The sequence below is a fragment of the Stegastes partitus genome, unplaced genomic scaffold, assembly GCF_000690725.1.
Source record: "Stegastes partitus isolate 25-593 unplaced genomic scaffold, Stegastes_partitus-1.0.2 Scaffold575, whole genome shotgun sequence".
NCBI lineage: Eukaryota > Metazoa > Chordata > Actinopteri > Pomacentridae > Stegastes > Stegastes partitus.
Window position 1 is genome coordinate 112,733 of NW_007578306.1, and position 26,238 is coordinate 138,970.

The following is a 26,238-nucleotide window of genomic DNA, read 5'->3' on the forward strand; positions in this document are numbered from 1 at the left end:
GTACTTTAGCAGTCGTTTACGGGCTTTAATTAATTGAGGGATACATAAAACTACTTATTATACGGAATATGAGCTGTTCTGATGACAAGTAAGAGATTAACTCTTGAGCCAACATGTACGACTAACTGCTCCACCTAAACGTGAGTAACGTTCTCCTCCCAAATCCTCTGCTCCGGCTCTGGTTATCAGCGTTTCGCAAAAATATAAGAGCAATCATCCAAATACAGAGCGGTGTGTGGGCAGCCAGCCGGTGTCGTGTTCCCTGGCTGTCGGAGGGTGAGGGTGTGAGGTGGGGGTGAGCTGCGGCTCCTCCAGTTACTTCTCCGATCACTCGCCCAGTTTCCCTTCGACAGCCCCATTAATGGCACTCTCCTCAGACCGCTAGCTGGAAGCCCACTATGCAGACATACACCGAACAACTCGTGTTTTGGATTGGTTTTAGCAATTTCGTAAAGATGCGTGTTCCTCCTGTGTTGTGAAACGGCGTGAAAAAGCAGAACGCAGAAGAAAACAACCAGAGACGGGTCTGATCCAACTGTTAGCCTTGTCGGGTAAGTAGACAATCCAGATTGTTAGCTAACATTAGCATCTGCTGCAGAGTCGGTGTCTTCAAGAGGTTGTGGTCAGAAATAAAACTGCTTTAGTCTTTCAGCGTGGGATACCACAGTGGCTGAGACGGAGATGTTTGGGTCGGGCTTAAATGGCCTGTGGTTCGTGTTTGCACACCAGGAACACCCGAGCCAACGTTAGCGGCTGTCAGCCTTACCCGTTGGTCGCAGCTGGTGTTTGGCTATCACTAGCTAGCGTGCTAGCTATCTCTCACAGCTAAGCTAATGCTCTGCGGTTCATAAACCAAAGTTGATATCAAGTAAACATGAGTGAAAGAGTCTTATCGTCAAATAACACATTACTCAATCGTAGACAAAGCTACGTTGTTGGGTTAGTTAATAACGCTGTTAGCTCCTCGTGTTACTCTGAGGAAGACCTGACAAATTCAGTTGGTTCAGTCGCAGCTAATGATGCTTAGTTGCTACAAAATGATGTGACATTTATTCTGACTTATGTGCTCAACATGTTTTGAATTCTGTATATAACTAAGTACAGTTTATCATATACAATTTGGGGTTAAACTGGAATTCGAAAGGAGGGACCCTTGTCCAGTGAGGTCGGGCTGCAGACTGCAAATAGGGACTATTTCTTTCGTAGAAAGTAGTTCCAGTGTAATGTGTACGGATGGTGGTGTGCTGATGCGGAGGGTCCACAGTACCAGCGGCTGAACACATCGCAGCAGAGTGTGTCCATGGTTCTTGTTATTGTTGTACAACAAACCAAGTTCGGTGACAGAGTCAGGTGTCTTAAGTTAAATTTAGTCAAAATAGTCAGATTCCACTCAATAAAAGCCACAGCATTTTCATTTTTTATTTACTTTTGTCATTGGTTTAGTTAGGTGTTCTTTATCCCATTTCTAGGACTTGTTTGAAAATCAGATGATGTTGTGGGTCATATTTATGTAGAAATACAGAATATTGGAAAGGGTTCTAAATAGAGTTAAGGTTAAGGTTAGGGTCAGGGTCAGGGTTAGGATGCCCGGGATCTTTCTGTGTGGAGTTTGCATGTTCTCCCTGTGCAGTGTGGGTCCCCTTCGGGTTCTCCAGCTTCCTCCCACAGTCCTAAATCATGCTGAGGTTAATTGGTGATTAAAATTGTCTTGATCTAAATTGTCCGTAGGTGTGAATGTGAGTGTGCTTGTCTGTCTCTCTGTGATAGACTGGTTACCTGTCCAGGTGAACCTGCTTTCACTCTGAGTCAGCTGGGATAGACTCCAGCCCTCTGCAACTCTAATGAGGATTAAGCGGTGTATAGATGATGGATGGTTCACAAACTCAAACGCCACTATACATGAATTTGTATGTGTCTGTAAAATAAATCTAGGAAAAGTTACTAATTGCCAAGATGTGTTTCCCAATTTAATTACATTATTGCCCTTCCAACTTAAGTGATGTGTGTGAAGCAGCTTGTTATTATTGTACCTGGTTACAACGCTGACAGAATAGTTGATTGTGTACATGTCCTCTGGACTACATCTAACCTCTCGCAGACTTTATACATTGAAATTTGAGACACTTTTAGAATAAAAACTTGCAAGTACTAAATTTAGGAGTGACACACCCTTTATTTCAGGGATTTCATCTCATTCAGCCAGTCTGGAGCTACTTTAAGCGTTAAGATGCTATGTGAATCTGGATGCAGGAGTTTAAAGTGTCAGCTCATTGGTCTGTAAGCTCCACGGGTCACAATCCCTGTTTTGTGTTTCAAATCAAGAGACATAATATTGAGTCAGTGAGCTGTTTCTACAGTTTTTTTTTTCTCTCTGGAGAGAACTATGGTAGTCAAGGGGATGCTATGCAGGAGGCCTCGGTTGTCCAGGCAGCTTCAAGAGGGTTTTCTTCTCTGTAAATCTGCTACTGTGTTGCCGTATACCACAAGGCCAGATAGTTGGACATTCAGTCAACACTGTAAGAATCCTCTGCACCAGACAGTTGAGATTCAGCGTAGTCACATTCACAAGGTATTCCCTTACTCAAAAAAAAAGACTGAAGTGCTGATTTTGTGACCTGTGTGGCTTTATAATTTGACAGGCCCTTTCGTGTGTGTCTTTACGTATGTTGTTTGGGCAGCTGTATGTCAGGTGGTAGAGCGGTTGTCCTCTGATCGCAAGGTTGGTGGTTCGATCCCCTGCCCCTCCACAGTTGAAGTGTCCGTGGGCAAGACACTGAACCTGAAGTTGCTCCCAATGGCAGGCAGCACCTTGCATGGCAGCTCTGTCACTTCTTCTTCTGAGATGACAGCCATGCAGACCAATTTGATGCATTGTGATGCGGTGTATGTTCTGAGCACTGACAGGCTGACCCCCCACCCCTTCAACCTCTGCAGCAATGCTGGCATCACTCATACAACGATTTTCCAAAGCTATCTTGTGGATGTGATTCTTTGGTTGACCATGGCGAGGCCTGTTCTGAGTGGAACCTGTCCTGTTAAACCGCTGTATGGTCTTGGCCACCGTGCTGCTGCTCAGTTTCAGGATGTTGGCAATCTTCTTATAGCCTAGGCCATCTTTATGTAGAGCAACAATTCTGTTTTTCACATCCTCAGAGAGTTCTTTGCCATGAGGTGCCATGTTAAACTTCCAGTGAGCAGGATGAGAGAGTGTGAGAGAGCGATAACACCTAATTTAATACACCTGCTCCCCATTCACACCTGAGACCTTGTAACACTAACGAGTCACATGACACCAGGGAGAGAGAATGGCTAATTGGGCCCAATTGGGACATTTTCACTTAGGGGTGTATTCACTTTTGTTGCCATCGGTTTAGACGTTAGTGGCTGTGTATTGAGTTATGTTGAGGGGACAGTCAATTTACACTGTTATACAAGCTGTACACTGACTACTTTACATTGTAGCAAAGTGTCATTTCTTCAGTATTGTCCAATGAAAAGATAGAATAAAATATTTGCAGATATTGTGACAAACTGTATATCTGCGGTGTTTCTATGAACCACGTGTTATCAACACACCACAGAAGTTCAGGAATAGAGAAATTTTAAAGGAACATGTAGCAAGCACAACCATTACTGTATATCATCAGCACTGCATATCATCAGTTTAACACCTATTTAAAGTGAATGTGTCACAGCCAGAATCCAAACAACCAAAACACAGCCATAACTTCAGTCGCAGTTACAGTGACAGTACCAGCGATGTCATCCCAAAGCGGCAGTAATAATCACAGCTACCGTCTGTCTGAGCAGCAGTCAGTGAGAGAGTAGGTAAACAAGCCCCTCTGGTTGCCTTTCTAAGTGCAATAGTGCAGACTTGTGGCTGAGTAGCACTGACCTGCTGTAGCCACAGCCAGCTGCACTACCGTAATACATACACTGTTTCGGATGCTCAGCCTTTTTCTGCGTGTCAGGGAAGAGGCAAACTTTATTGTGAGGGAACACAGAAGGTAGTTCTCCAAAACAAAATCTGGGGCTCCCTAAATTCATGCTATGTATGAATAAACAAGTCACTATTTAACAAAACTGTTTGCATACAGCATGTGAGCAAAGAGGAACTAAACAGAAGTCCTAAAGATTTTATCATTCAATGCATTTACATCGTGATCTATTATAAAGCAATTGGACAATATCTTAACGTTGCTTCTTGTCCAAAGCCACTCTCTTTCATGGAGCACTTCCTGGTGTAGCAGTTGTTTTTGTTGTTTTTTCCTTACTGCATGTGTTTCCTTCTTCGATATGTGTTTTGGTGTTTCTTGCCTTTCTAAGCTGTTACTTTGTTACTGAAGTGTTACTGAACATGTTTTCAAAAATGTATCGTACCCTCCGCAAATCCACAAGGTGAGCTCAGTAGCTAAGTCTGTAGACTAAAGGAAGTGGCTCAAAGGGTTGGGCAGAGGGAAATGCAGGTTTTAGCTCACCTTTAGATCAGTTAAATTGACTTGAATGCATGTAATTGAGCATATTCCTCTATTTTCCTACTTTCTGGGACACATTTTACAAAGGCAGTTTGTCATGGTGATTTTTGTTGCAGAAGTCTACGAAAATGCCGGAGGTTCGGGACCTTTCTGAAGCTTTGCCAGAGATGTCTATGGACCCAATCACTGGAGTCGGAGTAGTCGCCTCCAGGAACAGGGCACCCACTGGATATGATGTGGTAAAGCACAGGACACAACTCAGGACAGATGGACATTTAATTTACAAAACTGCCATGCAAAGCAGTCTCATTTTGTAATTCATAATAAGTCTTGAAGCTATAATCATACCCACCACAGTGACTAAAAATGCACATTTATGTACTTCAGGATTCCAAATTATCAGGTCAAATGTCAGAGCAGGTGCTGAATTAAAACCATCTCATTATAACCCCCTAAATGTTGACCCATGGTCAGATTAAGGCACTAAATGTTTTATAAATATACCCAAAAATGGTTGTCTTTTTGCTCTGTACAAAAATGGTTAAACAAAAACCCAAAGGGGCATTAACATGTAAATGTGTAGGTAAGTTGTGCTGAATAAGTAAGTTTGGTTTGTAGGTGGCACTAGCAATCCCATTTTAGGAAGCAGTTCATAAATTAGTGACACTGTCAAGATTCTGTTCTAGGCTTTCTTTGGTCGTTATAGTTCTAAATTGCCAGTTGGGTTAGGGCCATCGTTTTGTATTAGCAGTCAAAACTTTTACCAAATTTCCTTTACAGTTAGGGGCAACTAAAATCACACATAATGTAGGTAGATATGTGTCTAGTCTGTATTTAGCTTGCTAACGTTAAGAGCAAAAGACCCTGCTTTCAGAATCTAGGCTTTTTTGTTTATTTGTTCCCCAACCATCTGTTATGGAGTAGCAGACTACAGCTGCTAGACAGCGCTGCCAGAAATCACGTGACTTGCAAGCTCACAACTGTGTGAGCAGACCTCTCAAAAGTGGCTCTAACTCAGCTCTGAAAGAACATTGTGGAAACTACGGGAAAATGTACATTTGCAAAAATTTTAAAAAAGATTTGCTCTTTTGAAACTCAAATTTAAATGTTTCAAAGCTTTTTCAGTTTCAAACCTGGAAAACAAACTAATACACAAGGGAGTGACAAATGTGAAACTCTGACAATAGGTCGAAGAAATGCTGTAAAAACTAGAAAATAAAAACGTGCTGCAGTTGTGAAGAAGGAAAACTGAAACACATCTCTTTGCAGACATATGAAAAACAAATTTCAATCTATGAAAACAGTATGCAAGCCTTTCAAACTCTAATCTTTGCAAAACCTGTTTAATTAGATTTTAAAATTCCAAACAGAAAGTTTCAGTCTTACTATTTTTACTTTTTTATTCAGTTTGGAAACATGACATGATATTAATCCCTTAAAAAATGAAGAAATCAGAATTCTGATGTTGATAACATGTGGCCAAAACTAAGAGGGAGTTGCTCTGGGTACGTAAAGATAAACTCAGCAGAAGTGTGTTTTCTCTCACCTGGTGATTTGACAGCACCCGAAAGCAGCAGCTGTTGTAGCACCAAATTATAGACATTTGGTGGTTTTCCACTAACGGGAAACTGCTGTTTTTACACATAACAATCACTTTCTCTGCTTTATGAATTATTACCTTTACAGTTGCAGTGGATGTATTTAGATTCTTATCAGTTTTATAACCTTATTAATTCACTGATTGTACTGTACACAACGTTTATTTAAAAACAAACTGCTGTAAGGTAGCAGTATTGTTTATGTAGTCTAAAATAAAATGTTGTTTTGGACGTTTGAAAAAAGAAAAATAGAGGCCTGAGACAGGTTAGAAGAATCCTGTGACACACAGCATGGCTCTGGACTGCGACCAAAATCTAGTCATTTGAAGCCTTAAGATTTCAAGTGGTTGCTCTCGTGATGATCAACGCAGGTAGCTACTGGGTTAGCCACAGTGGTAAAAAGTACTAATTTTCTTTGTCTTTTGGCCTTTTCGTTTTTTCCTTCCTTTTTGCTTAAATTGGGTTTTTTAGTTTTTTTGGTTTCAAAGGTTGAACCATTTTTTGGTTGTTCTTTTTAAAACCAAATTGGGGAAGGGGGGGGGGGTTGTGGGGGAGGCCCGGTTTTCGCTTCGGCCCCCCTTGTTATTCGCGTTGCGGTTGCGGCTTGACCCGTTGAGGAAAAAATTAATATTTCTTTGATTATGGTTGCTGCTGCAGTAGTAGTGCTGCAGAATTCTATGAATATTATTCACATTTGCACCAATGTGACCAGTGAAAAAATTAGCCTTGAGCCCTGCACAGATTTTGTCATTGTTGTCCTGATGACCCGTTCATACTCGACGTGTCTGCTTCCAGGTCTCTACAACAACAGATGGTCTGGATGCTGACCTGTGGAAAGATGGCCTTTTTAAATCCAAGGTGACACGCTACCTCTGCTTCACCAGAGTGTTCTCGAAAGAAAATGTAAGTTACCTCACTTCACTAACCTACTGTGCTCACAACAATATTGGTACAAGCATATCACGTTTTGAGCTGGTTAGGTTCACTCCTAACTTTATTCCCATCTCTTAATTGTCATTTGACTTATGTTTCCCCATAATCTCATCATTTGTCCCTCTCTCTTCCTCTCCTCTATTGCTTTCTCTCCAGAGCCATTTAGGCAATGTTCTAGTGGACATGAAGCTGATTGATATAAAGGACACTTTGCCTGTGGGTTTCATCCCGATCCAGGAGACTGTTGACACTCGTAAGTTACCCCAACTCAAGTAGAAAGACACTGACAGTATCACTGTGTCGCAAAGATGTCTGAAGCCGATTAGAAGATATTGAAGAAGATATTTGGCCCTAGTAATAAGAACTACCATGTTGATCACATACCTTTTTGGCAATGTACAGTGCTTATGGAATTTAAGACACCTCCACCCAATGTAATGTTTATGCCACAGCTGCTCTAAATTCACAACATTGGTAATGACCAGCATCATCTCTTATGTGTCTGTAATGTTTATTACAACAGTATGTAGAAGCTCTTTAACCCAAATTATGTTTTCAATGATAAAATATAATTATTGTTGTTATCCATGGATTTTCAAATTACTGTTTTACAAATAAACAGGAGAAATAGTAAAGCACATTATTATTTCTTGATTAAAATGTCAAATTATAGTTATTTACTTGCATTGCAGAGTTTTAGTGGTTGAATGTTATGCTTGACTCATTTCTGACTTCTCAGAGAGGCCCAGTGAGCTCAAATTTAGGTATAAAAAGGTGAATTCAGTTTGAAATTCCTCATTCCTGTTCAAAATGGTAGCACTTCATGATGCTGGATGGTCTCTGAGACAAATAGGGAAAGACATAAAATGGAAACGGAAGGAAGACCAATGCTGATCTTCAGGCAGAGATGAATGTTTCTAGATCAGTGTCTGAGAAAGTCTACAGAATGACCAAAAGACACAACTGATGGAACAAGGCTCAAAGGGAAGAAGAGCTGCTGAGAAGCCATTATTGAGCCCTGCAAACATCCAGAAACGCCTCAGGTTTGCCAGTGAACACAAACACACGACTGTTGGTGACTGGAAGAAGGTACTCTGGATGGACGAGTCCAAGTTTGAGCTCTTCAGTCAGCATCGTCGTGTTTGTGTCCACAGAAAAACTGGAGAATGTTTTGATGCCAGATGCATTGCACCCACAGTGGAACACAGTGGAGATTCCATTATAGTATGGGGTTCTATTTGTGGAAATGGCGTGGGCTGTTTGTGAAAATCAACGGTATCATGAAGAAGATTGTCTACCACAGAATCTTAGTGCATCATGGAATCCCTTCTGGACTGAGTCTGATTGGTCAAAGGTTCATATACCAACAAGACAATGATCCCAAGCGTACTTCAAAGTTGTGCAGAGACTACTGGACCAAGAAAAAGCAATCTGGAGTTCTGGAACTGATTGACTGGCCAAGTCAAAGTCTAATTTGAATTCTATTGAACAAATTTGGGATGAAGTACATTCAAAGATTGATCACAGAAAAGTTTAATCTAAAGCAAGGCTGTAGGAACAGCTAGAAACTATTTCGAACTCAATAACAAAAGAGAGATTGTTGAAAAGTACATAAAAACAATGGCAGCAAGAATGCAAGCTGTTATCAAGGCCAAAGGAGGCCATACAATATATTCAGTTTTTTGGTTATTATGTGTGAAAAAGGACTATTGAGTTGTTTTAGTTTGTTTGCCAAATAAATAACACTAACATTTTTAGTTTTAAACAAGTGTTTGAAGGATTTCTAAAGTATTCATGTTTTCCTGTTTTTATGACAGGTGATCTAATACATGTGTTAAGCACTGTACATGTAGTGAGCTTACGGTTTGCAGTGGAGTGACTCTCAATCTCTCTCATGTCACACAGAGGAGCAAGCCTTCCGAAAAAGACGGCTCTGCATCAAGTTTATTCCCCGGGACTCCACAGAGGCAGCCATCTGTGACATCCGCATCCTGGGACGCTCCAAGCAGGCTCCTCCTCAGTATACCTTTATAGGGTGAGCAACTTTGGATAAATGTCAGTTTTTGGTTCTAGACTTGACAAATAGGTGTCCAAAGAAGAAAATCTTACAAATTATCACACTGATGCTTTTTTTGTATTCAGGTGTTTGAACTGTAATTACACCCAAATTACCGTTTGAAACTGCTCGGGGTGTAACGGGCTATAAAAATCACAGTTTAGTTTGAACCTTTGTTCTGCAGTCATGGTTCAATGGGTCTGCTTGGCCATAGTTCTTATTTTAACAGTCTAGGCACTTTGATGCTTTGTAGTGGCTGTAAAATACATCAAATAAACAATTTCCGTTAAGGTAATTGCACTATATTCATAGTTAACTTCGATTATCCAGCAAAGCCAGCACTGCCATTATAGCTTTGAAAATTGCACATAGTAAGACCCTGGGTGTGTCGTTTTGTCTTCTAGGCTGCTGCATACCGTTTGTACTCATTGGGAATGGGAAAAAGCATTGTGTGTTTAGCTACCAAGCCACATTGGATACCAACATGAATTCAGTCAAGGTGTCCTCACCATAATTCAGTTGCTTTTCCATGTCAATGTTTGTAGCTGCAATCCAAAGTTGATAGTACAGAGAAATATATAATCAGCCTATTTAGTTAGCTTGGGCATCTGTCACAAACCACGCACACAAACCTTCGTCCAAACATGAGTGGTTGATTGGCAGGTCCTTCCTCTTGCCTTTAAGTCACTGCCAAAAGCCCTTGTGCACTGTGCTTAAGCCTTTCTATGGTTGGAAAACCCCTGTACTACATTTCTAAGTAGCCTTTTTTAATGCCTGAACTTGCTGGGAAAAAAAGTCAATTTGACCACTAGAAAAGTGGCCAACTGACCAAAAGTCATTCCCCTGTGGTTCTAATATTTGGGACATCCCCACCATTTACCTTCAGTGTGAACTCCACGTGGTGGCAAATTGATTTGTACAGTGTGAGCAGAGAAGTTTTTTGATTTTGGCTAAACAGAGAGTCTGATTTAAGTGTCAGACTCAACATGCTGTGTGCGTTAACACATCGCAGATGTTTAATGAAACTAGCCAAGTGTCAGCCGAGGTTTCAAGTGGTGCACTAACAGAATGCAATATAAATAAATAATTGATAGGGACTATTTGGCTCGCAGAGCATACTGAGGAAACATCACACTGAACTTGTGAACCAAATAGTTCATGTGTTCATGTACCGTTACGGTCCTCCTGCAGTTTCAGCGTTCTCAACACATCAAGCCACATGGGTGATGATGGTGAAATGTCACACTTTTGCACATATTGGTAAATGTACAGGGATTTTGTTTATGGTGAAAACAAGCTGAAGCATCTCTGAACAAATATGTATTTATAGAAGTAAGTGGATTAAGTGCTGGTTTTTGTGATGTCCAGTGGTGCTTTAGTTTCAGTTTTTTTGGCATAAATGTGATTTGAAACATCATTAGATTTTTACATAAGTCCTAAAAGTAGATATGGAATGTCATTTAAACAAGATCAAAATATTGTACTTGGTCTTTCTTTATTGTGGAAAATAGTGAAATATTATCCATCTGTGAATGACAAGTGTATGTGAAACTTGATGATTAGAGGTTAATTTGAAGTTAAAATTAGAGTCAGGTGGTCAGGCAGTGGGACGATAGTCAGGTAGCAGTAAGGTATGAGTAATTTTGTCAACAGTCAAGAACCAAAACAACAGGTTCAGAACAACGTTTGTACACATTTGTCCACATGGATGCAAGGGAAGCATTTCTAGCCTTTGGAAAACATGGATGTAACATTTACAATTTATAGGTTGGCTGGAGCAAAATATGTAGTGAATGTTCTTTGTCTGAAGCCCTTCCTCTTTTATACAGTATGTTTGTAAGTTTATTCTGCTGTTTCTGCTTAATAATGCTTATAAAAACAATTTGACAGAGAGCTCAACAACATGGGAATCTGGTATCGCATGGGGAATGTACCTCGGGCCCAGGACTCCACACACACACCATCTACCAACAACATTCAGAATGTGAACTCCTCCTCCAGCTCAGCTCCAGTCCCAGCAGCTCCGATGCCCAAGTATGTCCACTCTAATGATGTGTTTGTATATTCTTGTACTGGCTCTGTAAATAAGAAACAAAAGACACCGGCTCTGTATGTTCCAAATGTAGTGATGTTTCACCAGAGTGAAATATAACAGTTTTTCTATGTGCAGTCGACTGGAAGCAGGCCTGGTTGTAAAATGTGACAGTCACAGGAAGGAGGAGCCTCCAGTATCTCTCCTTCACACACAGCGAGTGCAGCAGCCTGTCATTGAAGGAGCCGCCCAGTGCTGTCAGAGTTTGTCCCCTGTTCTCCAGACAGCTCACATGTATCTAACATGTAGACACATGGCTGTGCCTCTCCAGTCAGGCCTTGATTAAGGCCCGAGAGGCACATGTTCACTGTCCTTGAACATCCTTTCTTTAAGGAAACGGAAACAGATCTATCTTTAGATCACAGTCGAAGCAGGAAAAGGTGCTTTCAGCTGGAAAACATAATAAAACCGTGTGTGATTGCTGCCACGTTGACACAAAGAAAGAAGAAAAGCTCTCAGCTGCGCAGTTAAATATCTTTAAAATGTCTCATCACTTTGATTGCTGGTCTTGAATGGAGATGTTTTCTATTTTATCACTCACTCACTCATTCATCTGTATTTATACTTGTTAGTAGTGACAGTGTGTCAAATTGTAGAAGCAAACAGAAAAGAAAGAAAAATGAACAACACAGTTGGTTAAATAAAAATATTAAAATTCCATGTTCAGGGAAGATGATTTGTTGATAAAATAATAATAATTAAAAATGTAGAATCCAATACAGTTATACAAAACAGTTCCGACAAGAGTTTTGGAGGTTTAACTTTGTCATTGCACACAGTACAAGGAAATGGAGTCTCTTTGCATATCGTAGCTAATTATGAAGCTGGAGTCAGAGCACACGGTCAGCTGCCAGCCAACAGTGGCAGCTTGGCACTGCTGAGGCTTGAACCCATAACCCTCTGATCAGTAGCTCATTACCTTAACCAATGAGTCACCGTTACCCTAAATTTGCTCATGGTGCGCACATGGTGCACGCATGGTACGTACAGGCCCCGACGGGCTGGAGTGGGCGTGACACACAGGCCGCATTTGGCTCGGCTATTTGGCTCGGCTATTCGGCTATTCGAGTCCAGCCCTATTTGCCAAATGTTAAAGGAACATTGTTGAACATTTTTGACTCCTAGATGTATAGTTACAGCACTGTGTCTTCTGCAAAAAGATGGACGTGGCAGTTTTCTAGTGATGAAACAATATTGATAATATGGATAGTCAAATGAGCTGGACCTGACAGTGAACCCTGTTGAACAGTTTTTGTTACAGCTCAGGTAGATGTGCGCATGGTTGTCTCTCTGATGGGCCATTCCTAAACCAATCTCATGCCTGACATTAATGTTGATTGTGTCTGTCTACATCCTGAACATAAAACAGTAAAGCTGTTTGCTTTTTCCTGCTCCCTAATGTGTTTTAGATTTAGATCAAATTTCAGATTGAAATGTGCTAGTTGTACATGTTTAGTAACATAGCTTTCGAGTGAGCAGATGGAGGGAAATGATAGAGACACCACGGTAGAACTTCCATGTCTTTCCTTACCTGCAATCCATTCCATTCCACTCCTGTTCCTCCAGACTTAGAACATAGAGTCATTCTAAGTCATTACATAAACAATCTAATAGACTGAACATCAGCACAGTATGGACACATAGCAGTTGATAGATGCAGCAATTCCATTTTTCTTAACAGAGCTAACCTGTGTTTTATTTTTTTGTTTTGTTCCAAGGCATATTTCCATGACCCTCCCTGCCAGCTTCAGAGGGAAGAACACAACCAGACCAGACTATGAGCACCAGAACTCCAACCTTTATGCTATTTCAGGTCAGCAACAGTTTGTTATGGTCCTTCAACATCCTTGGCCAAAATCACACACAGTACAAACAACTGAAATATTAGTGTCTGAAGATAAGAATGATGATAGAGGCCTTGACTGTTGGGGGACCTCCTAAGTTGTCCCATGGTTTGATTTGGTGTGAATTACACTTTACATACAGTTATGGAGAGTTGTCAGCCGTCAGCTGCTCTATACAGTATGACTTTATTCATTTCATTTATTAAACCCCATGCAGCCATATGAAAGCACCAGGCCACATACAAATGGGTGACAAATTAAAGGAAGAACCAACATAAAATGTCTTAGTAGGATACTGTGTCACCACATGCTGCCAAAACGGCCTCAGTGCTCCTTGGCATTGATTCTCCAAGTCTCTGAAACTACACTGTATGATTCATCTAATTTTCATCTGACCCTTTAGTGACTGGTTCTGCGCTATGCTTGAGGCAACTGTCTGTCTGGAAGAGAATACTCAATCAGGATAGAAATTCTTCATCACATGATAAAGATAACGACTCAAAACAGCTTTTTAATGATAAGCAGAGAGTGCTCACTTTAAGGGCACAAGTGGACCCAAAGTATACCATAAAATGTCCCCACAGTACAACGTAGCCACCAGATCACCTCCCAGTAGGGGTTAGGTTCTGATTTTTCCTTTTATTTGTCACCTGTCTGTATGATGATGTGCTTATTGGAGAAGTAAGGTACCAAAGAGCAGTGGAATTACACACAATATTCACAGTGTGTAACCTTTAATAAATTACATGCACATAACCCCAGGCTCCTACAGAGTAACCACACACATCTCAGACAGGTTGGTTGCTTGCTTGGTGGTCTGTTTATGGAGGAGACTTCACATTAATGGGTCCTATCATCCCATATATCAGAGCTTCCTTTCCAACTTTTATTTTAGCAAAAGTAGCATTTAATGTTCTTTGTCTTGGAATGTGCTGTTATAATTATTTACAATGTGAGGTATAGTGGAATTCTGACTGTAATCATGTAAAATTGAGGTGGCTATGGAAAGGGCTTCACCAAAAATTGTACATCATTTGTTTCCATCATAATAATTAATTAATCTTAATGATTATTTTGTTGGGTCATTGAGGACGTCTTCACTGTGGTTAGTTATTTTTTTAGTGAATGTTTTTCTTTAAGGCATATTCAGCTGACATTCTTTGAACTATGTCTTTCAGCAATGGATGGGGTGCCTTTCATGATCTCCGAAAAGTTTGCCTGTGCCTCATCTGATGTAAGTTGCCTGAGCTCAGTCCTAAGTTTCTTGGTGGCAGGTTGACATGCGAACAGAGAACATGTGTAGACCACCTGTAGCAGTATCCACTGATGTACATCCACACCTCTGCTCAAGTTGTACCTCTACAGTGCCCTGCAACAATATATTAACAGTAGAGTGTTAACTACTACTACTGCTACTACTAACAGTACCAACACCAGGACATTGAATGTTGGCTGCTGTACAACCATTGAAAAAAAAGAAGAATGCATAACCTATAAGTAATTTGTCCTCTTTTACTACTGACATCTCTGTTGAAATAGGTATAATAGTAATAGGCTAAAAAGAAAGAATTGCATAAAAACACTTGAACCTATTCATAAAACTGCAGTGTAACTATCCTCTCTATGTTCAGCTGCAGCAGGTGGATCTGATGGGCATTACAATCAAGTCACTGGCTGAGATCGAGAAAGAGGTGAGTAGGAAAAATGTAATCAGGCTGAAGCTGTTACAGCTTAATATTCAAAGAGAATCCTAGCTTATTACAGTTTCTTATTCTCATAGCAATCATTTCTTTGCGTTGTGATATTGTGCTCACTAGTGATTGCTGAACCCCTTCATTTAGAGTCCATCTTAGAGCAAACACACCTGCAATGTCAGTAATAATTTCACCTTTTCCCCTGGATGTTGGTTTAGCAATACTGATACCGACCAGACTGCAGTAAAGAGGAAAAATTCTTAAGCAGAAAATATCATTTATAAAGCAAATAATGTGCTGGTTCTCTAAATGTTGAAGAGTATTTGGCAAGTAGTAGCGATTTAAATTAAAAACAACAGATCATGTGAGATTGGATTAAGTCCACATTGCCATGTATAGTTTCATCAAACGAGTAATAAACAAATGGAGAATTGTCCCTGTAAGTGTAATATATGTCCACCAGATGTCAGTGTGATCCTGAGTTGGATCTTAGTAAATCTTTGTGAATCAGACATTAATATGTACCAAAACTTAAGGTTATGAACATAACCCCAGGCTCTCTGATTAGCATGAGTGAGTGTGTTACTATGGGAACACCTTTTGTGTTACCTCATTCGAAGCTCAAATACCATTACATCATTCAGGAGACATTATGGAGATATTATGTGAAACTAAGTGTCCCTCAGGTCAGTTGATGTGAACCAGTCGCCTGCTTTCACAAACCGCAGCAGAGAGGCATGCGTCATCATCCTGAATTTGTACAACTCTTATTGTGGCTTTCTTTCTCAAGGTGGAAATTTCCTCCAATAGAATACTGGCTGAGCTGCTCTAAGCATGAAAGATAATTTCTTTGAAATGGGGTGGGGTGATCTGGAATTGGATCCTGTAGCCGTTCTGTATTGTCTTCAACACACATTTAGATTGAGTGCAGGCAGGCCAGCGCTCCCTCTGCAGGGAGAGAGAGCTGACTCTGGCAAAAGTAGTACATAGGCGCCCTCTTGAGGCACGCAGCACTTTCACATTGTCCATGTTAAAACAGATAAGATTGTTGTATTTTTTAACGTACATGTCTTTTTCATATGTTTCATGTCTTTTGACAGTGCCCTCGACAAGCTGCTTGGTTGCGCATGTCAAGACATTTTATTCTTAAAGAATGCATATGAGAAGTGATAGAGTTACAGTACTGAACACATTTTCTCTGCTTCCCTCTGGTGGACACTGTAGCATGATCACCAACCTGGGATCTGCAATCTGCATGTTCACGTCCCGCTAAGCATGCTCTGGAACTGAGCTGAACTTGGGCAGAGCGGCTCAGCTCCGGGTCAGCTGGGCTCACTGTCCCCTGGAGGAGAAGTTATCAGGCTGGCTGCTTCTTTTTCTCTTCCTTCCTATCGCGGTTGCAGATGGGGGTGATAGGGCCACTTGAGGTCTGGCCTGAGGAGATTGTTTCCAACTGCTGTGGCTGGATGAGAGGCAGCCTACGTGAATGACTGGCATGGCGCCGGGGAAGCAGCGGGCTGAGCCCTAATCGACAGGCAAATTTTTAGCGCCTCATCATCTCTCTTTTTCTGCTCATATCTGTTCTTGCACCAAAGACACCTTGGGAGACGACCAGAGTGTCAAGGAGCTCCTCTTTATCCTTGGTCGTCAGGTTAGTGTGCCTGAGCCCACGTGCCCTCTCCTGAAGAATCTTAAGGGCTCATGGCTCTCCCTGTAGCTTGGATGCCTACTTTGTAGAGGTGGAGAGCATGGTCAGTTATAATGCAGATTTCTTTCCACAATGTGGTACCTGGTTTTTCAGTCATGTCCTCTTCTACCTCAGCTTGGTCTGCCATTAGGATAGAAGAGGCGCTGAGGACTCTCGCTGACAGAGCCGCTGTCTTGTGACACTTATCAGTGAGACTAGACTGGAAGTGGTGTGTCTTAGAAAGGAGGGACGGAGCTGCAGAGGACAGGGAAGCCCCTGGGTGAAGGTGGGTTGCTACCAGCGGCTCAATGGGTGGCATCTGGTGGATACTGTGGGCTTCCATCCCCTCATAATCCAACAATGAGCCTCCCACAATGGGGTGTTTCTTGCTGTCTGGCTTGGCTCTCCATGTCACCACTATCTCATCGAGCAGCTCCACGAAGAATGGCAACATCTGCTCTCCTGTCTTTTTGCCATCAAAACAAGAATTTGCAACCTCGGCTTGAACAACAGGCCACAGGATGTCGAGTTTCGCAGCTGCACATTTGCACATATCCTGGATGTCGAGATCCAGGGGAGAAGAAGCCACCGGTTGCTTACCTTCCTCCACAGTAGGGGGCTTTGCAGCCCTGGGGGTGGCCACTACGAAGATTGAGTCTCCTTAATCGTCGTCAAACAACAGGAGCTCTGAGGTTGGCCTACTCTCCCCCGACTCACCGTTCCCCTCCAGGATGACTTGGCAGCAGCAAAGCTCATGCATCCCTTGTCTGTCTCCTCCAACGAGAAGATGGAAGCCAGCAGCTGAGGGTTGTCCTCTGCCCAGCTTGGTCCAGGTGTAGTGGCCAGAAACTCAAAAAATAGTGCTACTTTTTAATAGGTATTGCTACCTGTGAGGTATTCTTACCTGTAGTGTCGAAAATATTGCTACTTCCTGCGGTGAAAGTGTTGCTCCTCAGCACCAGAACTAGCTGCAGAATACTATTGCTACTGTTTGTGAGCTAGCGTCAAACTGTACTACGAAGAGCGAAGCACCTGGTGACAGAATTGTGCACTCGGTCTGTGGATAGTTTAGCTTAGCACCTGGTAATACAGATTTTGACGGGCTTCTGTGTGAAGTGAGAAAAAGTATTTTAGTAACAACTGACGCTATGTCAGCCTGTTACATAGGAGGAGGGTCCCCAGCCCTCCAAACAAAGGCGTCTTTAGTGCCAGCCAAAAGGGGCTGACGTAATGGTGTTTGAGCTTCTGATGAGGTGACGCAGGAGTCAATCTCATAGTGGGACACAAAATGAGTGCTATGAAAGACAACCTGATATGATGTATTGATATTGATATGTATTGGTAGAAGAAAGACGGTTCATACAGCCAATTTCAATCCTACGCTCAGGTCAGATGTGCAGCATCAGTTACTATGGTGATCTACAAGGTTAAAAGAGAACCACCTTTGTGACACTGAAAACTCTGACTTTGGCTGCTTTGCAGAAAAACACAACCTCAAGTCGGTAATTGTTGTTGCAGCTTACGTAATAAAAGTTTGACTTATTGAAGAATGTCGTAATTGCTGTCAGTCCATACTACAGTGTAATAACATTTGACTCTCCCAATAGTATGATTACAGTTTCCGCACAGAGCACAGTGCAGCAGCTCGACTGCCACCCAGTCCAACGCGGACCTCCCTGAGCTCCGAGGCCTGAGCATCCCCTCTAGCAACACCCTTGCCCATGGACACCTGCAGGAGAGACCTGTACACAACTACTGAGAACCTGCCCACAGCAGTGATTCCCCACCTCTCCAAGTTAACTGACTGAGAAGAAAAAAACAACAAAAACGATGCATTTTCTAACTTCTGCGTGATGTTGTGGTCTCTGTGTGTTAGTTGTACTATTGAAATATAACAGAAACATTGGAACTCGGTGGGTCAGGCTGAAACCACTACATGCAGCATTTTGTGCTGAATGAATAATAGAGGAATCCTGCTCATATTATTTTTAAATACTTTCCTTTAAAGAATCATAAGTGTTGAGCCCTGATGACAGAAAAAAAACAGGCCCCCTCTGAAGGACTTATTTTTAGCAAGATAAAAGGATTACAGAGGTACTTTGTTTTGACGGAGGGTATCTGTTAGGCCTTTCCTATTTCAAATAACTGAGTCTGAAGCAGATGTCATATTTGCCTTCCTTGTTTATGACATACCTGCTGCTCTGTTCTGAATCAAAGCACCAGGAAGGCAAGTCATGTGTTACAATTACTAAAGCAAGCAATGGGATTTTTTTATTTTTTTTGTTCAACTGTACTGGTGTTCTTTATGGGAAATGAGTCTGATTGTTCTCTAGATATTACTGTAATATTCTGGTGTGACTGTGAGTGCATTTTGTGTTCGGGAATTTTAAATGTGCTTCCTGTTTGCCACAAATATTCTGTTAGCCACTCCTTCACTTTCTCTGAGCCAGCAGCTCGGATGACTTCTAGAACCACTGTTACATATTAAAGCTTTCTAAAGCAAGGCGCAGGTTACACTGCTGCACTGCACATACCACTATTGTGACTGTTGTCAACCGTAGCTAATATACATTGAGCTATTAACATCAGAATTTTGATACTGATACCAAACAAATATCTTTTTAATACCTTACTGCTTTTTTTTTTTTCCTTTGAAAGAAGAACATTCAGTTTTTGCCTCAGCACACCCCAAACACGTTTTGGTTGGTACCAAAAAAGCATTAAGTTTTGATACCCAACTCTTTACAGTATCCTAACTATTTGTACAGTTTTACTTTCTTTATGTTTAACAAAGATTTTGCAGCTTATGTATTGGCTGCAAAAGTGCTCTTCTTTTTATTTGATTACATTGGTTACATGTGAGAAAACGTGTCTGTAGTGTATATTTTTCCTTCGTAACAATGATTGAGCTTCTTTACTTTCTGCCCTTAAAAAGAAAAAGCTAAACATGAAATAGACATGTAAAAAACTTCTAATGAGAGTGATGGAATTTAGACACCAAGAATGGGTCGCTGCTCGGTATCTGAACAAACCTGTGTTTTTATTTGTCCTCAGTGCATTTATAACCTCGAGCTTCATTTCATTCAAGTAATTTATAGATTTGTTGTTGATTTTGACCTATTGTTCTGTAAGATCAGTTGTTGAGTCTCACTGACAGTAACTTCAGAGCAACATTGAAAACATTTTTTGCCAGGTTCAGACCACACACCTGAGCAAGGTGATGGGCCTTGTACAAAAGACCAAGGGTGGTGGGACCCAAGATGGCTGTCAGTTACAACCGTTGAGGATTTGACTCCGTGTGGTGTGCCATACTTGATGGCAACAGATCCAGCATCAGCGCAGTGGATGATGTCCTGACAAGAAGAATTGATTTAAGTTGTGTTTGCTTCTTATGTTAACTTCCGCTGTGTTCAGTGATGTTGAAGCATTGAAGTGAAAGATTAAGATAAAAGAAAAGAAAAAAAAGAAAGAAAACAGTCATCTGTTCAGGTTTTTCAACATCCAGTATCAGACACATCAGTGGAGACACCACTGTTTGTTCACTTTTTTTGCCTGAAGCCCCAAATCCTCCTTTTTAAGATGACAAGCTGTTAAAGGTTGGGCGCTGTTTATAGTCTATTAAATGTCTCCGCCAAGTCATAGAAAGATGCTATAACTCTACAAGACAGAAATGTCCCATAACCTGAAGACAGTTCTGTCTTTATAAAGAGATGTGACTCTGTTGTTGTGATGAAGGCACTGATCCACTTCTACGTGACATAAAATATGCAATGTGAGCCAATCTGGTAGAAGTTCATCATGAGAACCGGCCTCAAGTTGCTCAGCTGTTGCTGTTTGAGGACTCTCCATTGTTTGAATTTTGACTTTTGTTTAAAAGTCCACAGAATCTGTGATGTACGGAAATTGGCTATATATGAATTTTGAGTTCGCTTCAGAAAGGTGTCTGTGTGTTCAGGTTGCCTTTGACTTTCTCTTAATGCATTAACTAAATCCTTGGTGTTACATAAAAGATCATGTTTTATTTTGTTTATGTTACAGTTTCATGCAGCTCATGTTACAAGAAAACCTGTTTTGTTATTCTGCAATCTTATTAAGTCATTAATGCACGGAGTAGGTCTTGTTGCTTTATGTTTGTTTGTCTAATTTATTAGTCATTTCAGTATTGTGACCATGTTGTCTCAATGATTGTTTTGTTTTCAGAAATGTATCATATAAGAACTGTCATTTGCACTGCTGACGTGATCGATGAGCTGAAAAGATAAATTGCTCGTGTCCATGTGAAGCTCTGTATCTGAGCTGAGTGTATCTGCCTGCTCTGTGATAAACTACACATGTATCATTTCTTAGCTCTAGTGTTCACCTACAGCCAGTTTTGATGAAACATTTAATAGCTAACTAATAAGCCGTCTGCATTAACAACAAATAAGAATCCTGCTTTGATGTTTCTGTTAGTTTTCATGCATGGTGACATGATGAGGTGTCAGAGGTTTCAGTACGACACCTATTTTTTGTAGGTTAATGATTAAAAGTCACAGATTTTGTCCCATAAATAGATTTTATTCACAAAGAATGAACAAAACTGTGTCAGTTGAATTTGTAATATGAGGGAGTTTCATTAAATTGTGATGAACTGTCAAATCCTGGCTCTAAATGGGAATTTTATTTTGATAACAATGGTGATTTCACTCAGCTTCAAGCCTGATCAATACTGTACTGATAAGTATGCATTATAAACATTCATATTCCTTAAAATATCTTTCTTAACGACCTCTTAAATATGGGTTTTGAGGCTTTCACTGCATAAAAATGGACAAAACAATGAGTTTCATGTCAGATTAATGTCTGTGCAGAGCAATAAATAAAAATAATCTGTTTTCATGTTGAACTGTTAAATGTGGGAAGTTTTTCTCACTTCAAATTACTAGTCAAAATACCACTTTTCTATGTATTGAACCAAACATGAGGTGGCTCTTTATTGACCCCTGCACAGTGGTGTTATGGCAGGTGGCTACACTTTGGCCCCCCTAATGGTCAGCTTAACCAAGCGACATGTCTTTCCTGTTTAATAATGTCATGTAGAATGTATAATTAGGTACATTTACTCAAGCATTGTAGTTATTGTGTTGACTGTACTGTAATTGAAAGGTGCTTGTGCTTAACTGGAGTGTTTTCAGTTTGGCCAAATTTACACTTGTGCTTCAACATAGTTTACAGAGAAAATTTTAATTTTTTTTTATTCCAGTACATTTTACAGCTTGACTCACTGTTTATGATTTCACCAAAAAGAGATATGTTGAGCTGATATAAGTGGTTGGACCTTTACATATTATATTGCCACGAGCTTGTATGATACCGGTGCCTCTCATATAATTAGCATATGGTGGGAAAAGTTTCATATTTTTCATCAGACATTGCTCAAAGTGAAAATTAGGCCATGATTTGTCAAGAAGGCATACAGGTCTGAGGCACCGACTGATGATCTGACTAAGTCACCAGCTGCTGTCTGGGCAGAAGAACTCTGACAGGTCTGGTATGAATAATGCTTAAGTGGTTACAGTTTGATAGACTACACAGACCACCAGCAAAGATATTACAGCATGTGACACAAAGAACATCAGCATTTGTACACATTTCAACCTGATTCATCTTACTGACTGGTCCTAATTGTACAGCCGTCTGTTGCACACAAACTCCCCACAGTGCTTTGTGTTGGTGCCACCGCAGCTTTTCTAAACTGCTGCCTAATTTTCCACAACCCTTCCAACTGCTCAAAGATGTCACAGACAGTATTGTAAAAGCATGTTTACAAGGACGGCAGCTGCTGCTGATTTCCTAAAAAAGTGTTTTAAGGCCATCTTTGACAAATCCTGCTCGTTTAAATCATAGAACTGATGGAAGTCACTGTGTGGGGCACATTTCATCAAAGACTTCACTGTGTTTTGACACTCTTTTATCCTCATGTATACATGTGTTGCCTTAATTTTACAGGCTGGGAGTGGCATCTGATGGTTGCATAGATCAAACCTCCTCTTTTCCTTCAACTAGTATATAAAACAGCTGCTGGCAAATTAACAGAATGAGCTTTAGAGTTTGCTAATTAGACTTCACACAAAAGCAGCGTGACACTGGCCTCAATATCAAACTGAAAACAGTGTTGTCTTGGTCTCTGCTCTTTTTAATTCTGCATGACAATGTCTTGGTCACAAATGGTCTTCTTTAGTAAAGGTGAGGGTGTGAGCAACCTTGTGGTAGATAATCTCACCAGTGGTCACACGCAGCACATATACTGTGATGCTCCCTCCATGCCAAGCCACCTAACCCTTCCAGGTTAAGTCATAGATTTTCTTCCTAAATCCTAAAGCTCTATTCCAAATACGTTTTAGTAATGAACATTTGAGGTTTGTGCCTCAGAAATAAAAATCATTATTTTTGGGTTGATTAGCTCTTTTCCTCTGACTTTCTTTGAGTACAGCCTCAAGATGAATGTGATTGATGTTGAGTTGGTTGCTGGTATGATTGAAGAGGAGATGCTGTTTGGAGCTTGTCATCAGCTGCTGGTTGTGAATGTACACTCTGTGTTGGATGTGTAAGAACCCAGAGACGCGTTAATCTCCTGGACATTATCTGAAACTCTCATCAGCCCTAAATGCCTCCAACAGTTTCTTATGTCCAAGCATCCACTGACCTTAGGCTTTCAAAGTTGATCAATATTATAAGGTGCTCTGATCTTCATTGCCAGTGTTCATATGCTTCTGTTCCTGCTCTTCTATGACTGGGTGCCTGGAATGGTTGACCAATGCGAGCGGAGGTGAGCCTCAACAACATGGACTCTGGGAAGGCCCTACCCAGCCCTCGGTTTGCTCGCCTTCATCTCCTATGCCAACGCTGTGGTCTCTCCCCTCATCTACGCAATCTATTCCTTTTGCTCATCCTCCATAGTGTATGAACATTTTCTCTGCCTAAATGCATTCATATTGCTCAAGGTCACGAGTAGCTCATATTATACATAATCTGTGATAACTACATATCATTGGGACACCATTTCATGTAAGTTCATGAAGGTCGTGTATGCCTGCACATATTCAAAGAAAATGATGCTGCACATAGTCTCATATCTCACATAATATATTTCCTTTGTATCAAGCCATTATAATAGTGCCTTGCCAGATGTTCATCTGTTTGCATTCAGCATGCTGCTGATTCTATGCATTCAAATGAGGTCATGCTACTTGCATGAGTTCAAAGGAAATGCGACATGCTTGTCACTACGTGTAGGCTAATTTTATTGAAGTCCATTTAATTTCAAGATGACTCTGCTAATCTGCTCACTTCAGGAGCGCAGATTTGGGGCTTTGTGGTCTCAGGGACTGTCTGTATCAGGCTTGCTCAGATTGTTCCAGAGCATCACTTGAGCAGATTCACCGCCAAACTCAAATGCATATCATTCCAAATAAATGGGTAAATCTAACAAAGTGTCCTGTCTGAAAGATAGAAAAATTACTTCATTGATTTCTTTCTTCTTCTTTGATGAGTTTTTGTTGTTGTTGTTGTTGTTGTTGTTGTTGTTTTTAGCAGTTGACAAGCAACTGGTTTTGTTTCTGGCTTCTTCTACCCTAATTATTAGAGCCATGTGTAACATAGCCTATACCGCCATCCTCTGACAACACAATGCAGCCTCTTGTATTTGCTCCAAAGAAGTTAATGGAAACATGACTAATAAGTATTTTCTTTCTTTAAATTTCTTATGACTTTTAAAAAGTTTGCTTCGAATTTGCTTGACAGTTTAATGGAAACACAGCTCGAGTTAAACTGGCTACAGAATATATTTGATGTGTACGCTCACTGACCTCCTACCTCTACGTGTTCATGTCACCCAGCAACAGTGAACACACAATGACTGTGGACATACTAAATATAAACTAGTGTATTGCAGCTCTCTCTCCACAACCACCACAGTCTCGACCGTCCTGGTCTGACAGGATTACAACCCACCAGCCACAGCGTCAGACAGACAGGAGCCCACTGTGTGCATACCTGTGTTTGAATGTGTGATTTTCATAACAGGATGTGTGTGTGTGTTTACAGGTAATTGTATTACTAAGAGTGTCTATTGGGAGAAACAAATGGTTGTATGCATGATGAGAGTGAGCAGCAACCCCAGTGGATGTGGGTAACGATGGAAAGAAATGCTACGGAAAAGTTAAAGAGGCAGATGAACTGTGAGGTGTTGTGGATCACTAAGTAGGTACCTTATGTATGCCTATGTATGTCATTTAACTTTTGACCATAATGCCTTAATTCAAATAAACTTTATACACATGTGCAAGGTTGACAATATTGACTCAGTGTTGAAGCAGCAAGTGGCACATGGTAAATGTCAAAAATACTAGTTAGATGATATGTCAGCAGTCATACATTAAACTGTTTATCAAATTCCTATCAAATAAAAAATGAGTAGATAAACCACTGCAATTGATGCAGTTTTAAAGTACTGATAAAATAAGGGGTGTTTCAGAGGTGTCAGTCAACTTCAACTACTGTATATCATAAGTAACTGTATACAGTCAGTGTTGAACTCACATTTGGCTCTTTTTCCTAAACCAGAATTAAACAGCGACAAATGATAATGACACAAATCACAACTCAAACTCTGAAGCTGCGTCATTATAAGATATGGGCATCCTATTTGCTCAGTGATGGGATTTTGGCATCAGCAATACACAAAATGATTACTACTAAAGTACCGGATGTCGAAATAAAATATATCTGAATGCGAAGACTGTTGGTGTTTATTTTGAAGGCACATATGAAAATGAATCCAACAGTTCCCTCAGCCATCAGCTCTGGTGTAGTCTAAAATCATCTGTGGTGGAATCAGAGCCGCTCCTGATTTAAGATGGCTTCTCTTTTTGCACCACATTTGCCTAATGAAGGAGTAGCACTGAAAGATTGCTTGAATGTATCTTTGCAATTTTGACAGTGCATGGGAGTTTGATTAAAAAATTATCCTTAATAATGGAATGGAAACAAATTATTTTGACTTTGTTCAATCAGCTAGTGTTTTCTACATGTGATTGTGTTATACAGAATTTGTGTTGATGTTACTAATGTATTGGCAGCATAAAGGCCCCCACAGGTGGAGTGGATGAATCCTTGGACCTAAGTGTAGAGGATGAAGGTCAAGATCTAGTGTAGAAAAAACAAGAAAGAAGCAGAATAATCAATGTATCTGAGTATTTTGACTTTTTTTTTTACACTTATGTTCCAGTCTCATTTTGGTCCTCTTAGTCCAGTCTGAAGTCCAGTTTACACCCTTGTGCACCTTTAAAAGTGCATCTGCAACTCAGGTTTAATATTGGGCAACACAGACCCCACTGTTGTGTTAGGTGCTCACAATGACCAGAAATAAGTTTGGAGGAGGGCGACACGATGGAGAAGTGGTTGGTACTGTTGCCTCACGGCTCGAAGGACCTGGGTGGTACTGGTGCTTTACAAAACAAATGGAATAATGAATAAGAGATTACATCCACATTCTTCAGGAGAACCTAAAATCATGAGCCAGAAGGCTGGATCTTGGATGCAGTTGGGTGTTCTAACATGACAAGGACCACAAACACACATCAAGAGTGGTAAAGAAATCTGAGTAGAATTAGGGTTTTAAATCGGTCTTCCCAAAGTTCTGATATAAACCCCATCTGGGGCACCTGCTCCTTTGCCCCTTGATGCCCTAAGTGCCCTTTTGTTGTTTATTTTGTTTAATTTTTTGTGGGGTTTTTTGTGTTTGTTTTATTATTTATTTTTTTTGTAAATGTGTGTGTGTGTGTGTGTGTGTGTGTGTGTGGCCCAAAATAATAAATAA

The 26,238-nt window shown here is 40.7% G+C and overlaps 1 protein-coding gene across 2 annotated transcripts; it reads left to right on the forward strand.

Annotated features, from left to right (window-relative positions):
• The first annotated feature begins 295 nt into the window (after positions 1 to 295).
• mvb12ba (multivesicular body subunit 12Ba) lies at positions 296 to 21,017 on the forward strand. 2 transcript variants are annotated; one of them, XM_008288806.1, is made up of 10 exons: positions 296 to 551; positions 4,595 to 4,714; positions 6,869 to 6,976; positions 7,163 to 7,259; positions 8,912 to 9,041; positions 10,953 to 11,096; positions 12,873 to 12,967; positions 14,177 to 14,232; positions 14,630 to 14,689; positions 17,987 to 21,017. In XM_008288806.1, exons 2-10 carry the CDS (start codon positions 4,604 to 4,606, stop codon positions 18,071 to 18,073), a joined length of 888 nt encoding a protein of 295 aa, XP_008287028.1. In that variant the 5' UTR covers positions 296 to 551; positions 4,595 to 4,603; the 3' UTR covers positions 18,074 to 21,017. The 2 variants fall into 2 exon arrangements, with proteins under 2 accessions (XP_008287028.1, XP_008287027.1); XM_008288805.1 differs by having other exon boundaries at positions 298 to 551; positions 4,592 to 4,714.
• The last annotated feature ends 5,221 nt before the right edge of the window (positions 21,018 to 26,238 follow it).

Coding starts and splice junctions, on each gene's coding strand:
- mvb12ba (XM_008288806.1), top strand. CDS start 4,604: ATGCCGGAGGTTCGGGACCTTTCTGAAGCTTTGCCAGAGATGTCTATG. Junction 4,715..6,868: donor CACCCACTGGATATGATGTG/GTAAAGCACAGG, acceptor GTCTGCTTCCAG/GTCTCTACAACAACAGATGG. Junction 9,042..10,952: donor CCTCAGTATACCTTTATAGG/GTGAGCAACTTT, acceptor ACAATTTGACAG/AGAGCTCAACAACATGGGAA.